This window comes from Crocodylus siamensis, chromosome 8 (assembly GCF_052110815.1).
Source record: "Crocodylus siamensis isolate JL-2025a chromosome 8, ASM5211081v1, whole genome shotgun sequence".
Lineage (NCBI taxonomy): Eukaryota > Metazoa > Chordata > Crocodylia > Crocodylidae > Crocodylus > Crocodylus siamensis.
Genome location: NC_143402.1, coordinates 43,251,695 through 43,258,397, shown reverse-complemented (window position 1 = coordinate 43,258,397; position 6,703 = coordinate 43,251,695). Strand labels below are relative to the sequence as shown.

At 53.2% G+C, this 6,703-nt stretch overlaps 1 protein-coding gene across 2 annotated transcripts in view; it reads right to left on the bottom strand.

The window, feature by feature from the left end:
- Positions 1–4,799: 4,799 nt before the first annotated feature.
- The window catches only part of TSC22D3 (TSC22 domain family member 3), a 66,153-nt gene continuing 64,249 nt past the window's right edge, over positions 4,800–6,703 (bottom strand). For both annotated transcript variants that reach the window (XM_090060989.1, XM_090060990.1), the window contains exon 3: positions 4,800–6,227. In XM_090060989.1, the coding sequence (XP_089917115.1) occupies positions 5,985–6,227 (243 nt within the window). In that variant the 3' untranslated portion in view covers positions 4,800–5,984. The remainder of the gene's footprint in view (positions 6,228–6,703) is intronic.

Genomic DNA, 6,703 nt, shown 5'->3' with positions numbered 1-6,703 from the left:
GACACCCTGACTCACTTTGCAAGCACCAGTTTGCTGTGGCACAGTCTGCAAACCACTGGAGTGCTAAGTGCTGCTAGCCAGATTATACCCATCATCACTATGCAGGGGCTGCAGGGTACCCAATCACACCACCCAGGGGCTCAGCTCGTGCTGGCAAGGCTTCAGCAAGCAATTGCTCAGCCATTTCCACCTGTGCAGCGGAAAGACTGTCTGGCATGCTGGCCACTCTGTTCTGCTGCTGAGCTGTTCTCCCCTGGAGAGCCGTGAGCAGCACATGGAGGCAGAGGGGCCTCCTCTTTGCAAACTGCCCCTCCTTGGCATCTCAGGGACCTCAGTGAACCAGGAGTGGGAGAAGGAAATGGGAATGGAAATCACACACCCCCTCCCACTGCTGGACTCAGCTCTGGCTGTGCTGGCCTGGAGCCTTCTGAAGGGGGAGATTGGGGGAGCCAGGATTGGAGCCCTGGGATCTCTTAAGATAGCCCTGCCCCCACTCCCCTTCCATCCTGTTCCAGCATTCGGGAAGGGGCTGTTTCCAGGCAGGGATGGAGATGGACAGAGAACATGACCCTTGTGATCTGGGGGTATGGATGCCTGGGCAGCCTGGAGCCCTGGGAGAGCCTATAGAGAGCAGACAGGTTGCAGTCTCCAGGACTGTGGGGGAGGGGACTGCCCCCTCTCCCTCAAGTTGTGCTTGGTTCTGGTTCTTCTCAAACCTTTGGCATTTCCTCACACCCCGTGCAAATCTAGGGTCCAGAGGCTGCTTCAGCTGCAGTGCCCCAGCCCCCATCCTGCAGGGGAACCCCCTTTTCTCTAACAGGAGCATCTCACTGCTCCTCTCAGTGCCAACACTGCTCCTCCCAGTGTTGTGTGCGCCTGTGTGTGTGTGTGTGTGTGTGTGTGTGTGTGTGTGTGTGTGTGTGTGTGTGTGTGTGTGTGTGTGTGTGTGTGTGTGTGTGTGTGTGTGTGTGTGTGTGTGTGTGTGTGTGTGTGTGTGTGTGCGCGCGCTCACAGGCATGTTTCCATTTTGCTCTTCCGCCAGCAAGCAAAGTGATAGCTGGGGAGGGAACCAGGGGCAGGTGCCCAGCCCCAGGTACCTGTAACAGCCCTGCAGGGCAAGGGACGCTGGGGAAGTCAGCAGTGGTAGTGGTGGGGAGGGAAGCCCTGGGAGCCACAGACTCCAGCAATAACGGTTGGACACACAGCAGGGCCTCCCAGCTGTGGCTGGGACACATCTGCCCCACCCTGCACCATGCGGCTGCACCCGTTTGACTGTTTACCTTGTGTTACCAGGGAGCTAACTACTCTCCCACCTCTTGGGCAGCCTGCAAGGCTCTGACTCATAGAGGGTTGGTTTGAAAACTCAGTTTCTGTTGTGCTGGAAGCAGCTTCAAAAAGCAAAGGCAGCCTGTAAAAGCCCAGCTGCCTACCAGACTGCTCCCCCCACCCACCCCGCACTGCCAGCCCCAGTAGGGAATCCCCTGGACACTGGGAACATCTCAGACAAGCTCTGGGGAGAGCTCCTGTATGAGAAAATACTCAAACAATCCCAAACCTCCCTCCCCTCCTATTTCAGCCCTGGGTTGCCCAGGAACAAAGCATCTTTTCTAGTGCTCCACAACCCGCAGCCCTCTGCTACCCCAGTCCTGGGGTCCTCCCACAGTTCTAATGGCTCCCCTCAATCCTGATCTGTAGCCCCCTGATATTCCTACACCCCCACCCTCCTGCTGACAGCACACCCCCAGTTGACTCCTGGGCATCTCCCAAACAGCAGATGACTTCCCTTACCATATGAGGTCATGATTCTGCATTAGCCAGGACTAGTCTGGGCTCAGAAGCTGCCCCCGGCCCCACCAGCCCTCCTAGCCCACTGGGGTAAATAGCATTGTGATGAGCCCTCACTGTACCAGCAGGGCTCCCAGCCAGGATGTTTGAGGCAAGGCCTAACTCCTATCACTCCTCCTTTTGGCATTCATAAATATCTTGATGATGCATCTCTCCCCTCCCCACCATCTGACAACAGGGCCCTGGTGAGACGCCTTAGCTCCCTGTCTGCACTAGGATGCTGAGAGATGTTGGTTGAGGGAAGTAAAGACAGCTGCATGCAGAGGTTTGTATGGTGTTTGACTTTGGCTTTAGCCCCAGCCTCTATTTAAAAACAAAACACTAAGCAGTATTAGTGTTACCACTGATCAAGAACTGGCTGACAGATCTCAGGAAGTGATTGTGAGTGGGGATCATGGAACGGGATGTTTTCTAGTGGGGTTCTGCAGGGATCAGCCCCAAGCTTGATGCCTTGACCCTTCTGTGAGCAGTCTGGCAGTAAGTGCTACCTTGCTCCTAATGGAGTTTGCAGATGACAGAGCTTCGTGGAGATGTTTACAATGCAGCCAAATAGCAGGTCATACATCTGGAAACCAGGGATGCAGGCAAGACCTACGGGGGTGGGGGTGGAGGTATTCTGGAAAGCAGGGACTCTGGAAAGGGAGCAAGGGTCAAATTGGATCAGTCACTCAACATGTACAGTGCTGCAATAAAAGGGGCTAATGCCAGCCTTGGATGAGTAGACAGCATGTGTAAGGGGTGACTTTCCCCAGGGTAGTGGTGACACTAATCCTGAAGCCAGTTCTGAGACCATCTCTTAAAGAGGATGTTGAAATATGGGGAGGAGGGGGGAGTATAGAGTCCCCAAACAGTCTGAAAGCTGGGGAAAATGCCTTGCAGGAAGACAAGCTGCTTAGCTAATCAAAAAGATCACAAGGTGTCTTGATTACAGTGCATCCAGCTATGGCTATGCTGTACGCTGTAATACAATATACTCTACTATAGAGCCTTCACAGCCAGAAAGCACTGGGTGCTGAAGGGCTCTCTAATCTAGCAGACAAAGGCAGAACAAAAGCCAACTGGAAGCCAGAGTCAGACAGATTCAAATGAGAAATAAGGCATTGATTTCTGACAGTAAAGGTGATTACCCAATGGCACAAACTCTCAGGGGAAGGAACAGATTCTCCATCTCTTACTGTCTGTAGGTTGAGATGTGATGCCTTTGTGGAAGGTCCTTTAGACAAACACAAGCGACTGGGCTGAAGATAGAGAATGCCCTGTGGTCATGCCTATTTGTGCTGTGCAGCTGAGAAGATCCAGTGGTCTCTCTTTTAGCTTTAAACTCCTCAAAGCCTGTGGCCGCATCTGTCTGGGCTCTGGGTACCATGCTAAAGTACCAGACCTTTCAGCAATAGTATTAGACTACAACAGCTTTGAGTGATGGCAGCTGGGGAGGGAGAATGCACCTCCTGGACTGTACAGTGGAGGGGCAACTGGGAACAGCTTGCCTGGCTGATAGGGAAGAGTGGGCACATCACAGCCCCCATGTTGAGCCAGTCTGTTAGTGCCTGAAGGACCAGGACCTCAAGGGGGTTGGAACAATCAGAAGCAGCTGGGAATGTGGGCAGCAGGTTCAGCATCTGCCAGAGCCCTCTCCCTGCTAGGTACATCAGGGGAAGGGACATTTTGGCCCCACAGTGGTCTCTGGCAAGCCCTAGCTGCACATCTGGTCCCCAGGTAGGAGAGTAGGGCTGTCCCCTCCAGGTTTTAGGCCATGTTAAAATTCCCAGTGACAGCCCTTCCCTTAGGAAAAGGGTACCTCAGGCCTCTCCCCAGCTTGCCTGCATCTGTGACATCATCCCTGCACCCCATGCCTTTGAGAGCTCCCAATTTCTACTCTCTTGGCTTTAGAGCCCCGTGCTGGAGAAGCAGCACCGCCAGCTGTCACACATACTAACTTGCAGGTGTGCTCCTCCTACCACAGGAGCCCTTTCCTTGGGTGTTGCCTTGCATGGATTCTTCCATCTGTTACTCACAAGCAAAGATGAGCTACAATGAGGTGGGGGAAAGCATCTGCACCCAAGGAACAACCCACATTATGGTCCCCAAAAAGCATTCCTACTCTCTCAGACACCCACCCTGACTGGGCCCTGCCACCCCAGCCCTTCCGTCCCTCCCACAAGGCCTTAATAGTCCCTTCTGAACTTAAGATGTTCGGGTGCTCGAGGAGTAGCAGCAAGTGATGCATCTGAATGTTTTGTCACTTGAGTTCAGCTTGCAGAGTGCTGTATGTAGCAGCATGGTGCTCCAAGCCTGGTTGGGTGACCTCCAACAGGGCTGGGGACAAGCCGCACTGAGGACTCTCCAATATTAGCACCACTAACCTAGTTGGCCTCATACTCCAAGGCTGCAGGTGAGAACTGGGAGAGCCCTTTGCTGGGGGAGCTCCCCAAAATAACCATAGCTCCAAGCTCTGCCCATCCAGCTCTCTCTCTCTCTCTCTCTCTCTCTCTCACTGCACACAGGGAGGGCAATAAGGACTCCCTCCTTGAGTGATCTGCAGCAACCTCAGTCCTCGTATGTTATCGATCCACCTCTTACTCAGGCCCTGACTGCTCTCCATGAACAGGCAGAGGCAAAAGGGCTACTAAAGCTACAGGCCACTGCTAGCATTAGAATAAATGCAGATGCATTGGTTAAAGATGAAGGAATTGAAAATCAGTTCCCAGCCAGCAGATTCCAGAGGCTCTGAAATAGCATCTTAATAGAAGGGTAAGGCAGCCACACTAGATTGATCAGCTGAAAGGGCTGACAGGACCGCTACCAGCAGCAGCAGAGGACTGACTCCCAGGTCCAGCAGGTCCCCACTAGGGCTGTAAGCATGAGCTTATCTTCCGCAAACACCCTTTCCCCACTGCTTTCCCGCAGGCTCTGCCTCCACCCCTCTTCCCATAAGGAAGCAATTCTCAGGCTAGTCATAAAAAAAGTACAGTTTATTGCCATTTCCATCTAGATTTACACAATCACGTAAACGGTCTGACTGTCCAACGTCACGTGTGACGCCCCGTCTGCTCCCAGTGTTGTGCTGAAGGGGAAAGCTCACTGAGCCAATAACTTCGGCTGTCACACTGAGCCCCATGATGGGACACACCCGTCCCATCCCTCTGTCCTTATTACAGGTTTTTGATTGGCATTTGGTCTGTTTCCATTTAAAAAACAAAATGTCTCCTCTGTGGGTGTCCAGCAGTTCTACTGTCAGCCTCTCTCTGTGCTGGTCAGCATGAAAGTATCTATCACCACTTTTCCATGGGGCAAACTACGTATTAGAAGAGGTAGCCCCGCAACAAGGCAACACCATTCACCCTTTTTAAAAACAGCTTCTAAGCATCCTACTGCCAGTCCTGACTTTAAGGCCCGCACATACCCCAACTGTATAAAGTTGGGCACACATCCCATGATCAAACACAGGTTCAGCAGATGCTGCTATCACCATTTGTGTGCGCGCTTGTGGTACATAGACATGGACAGAAGCAACCCCCAAGACTAACAAAGCTTTTCCTTGTAATCCCCAAACTGTTGTGTACAGGCCATGCATTATAGCACAATTGCCAACATGAATGTGCTGGCTAGGTCAGTGTTTAGTTCCTGCCCCAGCACACTTCAAGGTGGCTGGAGGGACAGATTTGCATCTCTCTCTAAGCAATGACTGGCTTCCTCCAGCAGTCAGTCTCTGTCAAAACTGGGAGACCTGCTGAACGATGCAGCAAGAGTACTCAACTGGCATGCAGCCAGGCCCCTCTCAGCTCTGCATTCCCTTGAACATGCCAAGAGACCCCCTTGGGTCACCTTGCGCTGCCAGTGTTTGAAGACTCCCCTGGGTTTGCTTTAGCTCATGCTGGGCAGACAACCTGCAGCTGCGACTCCCAGGCGTGGGCTTGTCTGCTTGGGCAGCACCCTAGTGCAATGCCTCACTCACAGAGCTCCTTCCTGCAGAAGACAGTCACGCATACAGCAATGCGGGCAGTGCCCTCAGAGCATCTCTCAGCACCAGCTATCGCTAGGTTGGCAAGTTCTCCACAGGAGACCAGGGAGGAAACAACTTGGGAGGAGATAAGTAGAAAAAGTTCCGTGGCTCTGCCCACCCCAAGGACAGAGCCACCTTACACCGTAGAGCCCCCAGCATGTTGGGCTGGGGCTGCCCCGGGGCTCTTCTCCTCTGGAGACAGCACCTCTGCAGGGAGCCGGGACTGGAATTTTTCCAGTTGCTCAGGGCTGGCGAGGGTTTTCAAGAGGTTGTTCTCTCGCTCCAGTTGCGAGTTTTTCTCCACCAGTTCTTTGATCTGCTCTTTGAGGATCTCCACCTCCTCCCGCACTGCATACATCAGGTGGTTCTTTACCAGATCCTGTGAGACGAAAAAAAGACAAGCTGTGAGCAAGCTGCTGCATCCCATGCTAGCTACTCCATTTTCCCAGCCTGGCCTCTAGCAATGCCTTCTCCCTCCCTGTGGGATGGAGTGCACTCTGGGATGCCACAAGCAAATCTCTGGGTTAGTAATTCTCCAGAGAAGCCACTCAGCAGCAGCAGGCAGTGCAGTGAGTAAATGAATGCAGCCTGCTTTGAGTGGGCAGAGGGCAGTCATTACAGTGCTCCAATGCAGAGGGGTAGCATCTGGCAGCAGGAAGACAGTTAGGACAGTTTGGCACTCAGCAGGGGCTTCCTACAAGTGCAAGCCTTCAGCCAAACCCAGCAAGCCCTGAAGGAAACCTGACAAAAGTGTTCCTGCCAAGCCCTTCTGCCATTTCCTTTCCCCAGGCAGGCTCAAGCTCTGCTCCCTGTCAAGGCTCTCAGGGGTGCTGGCACTCAGACCCAGGCTGAGCT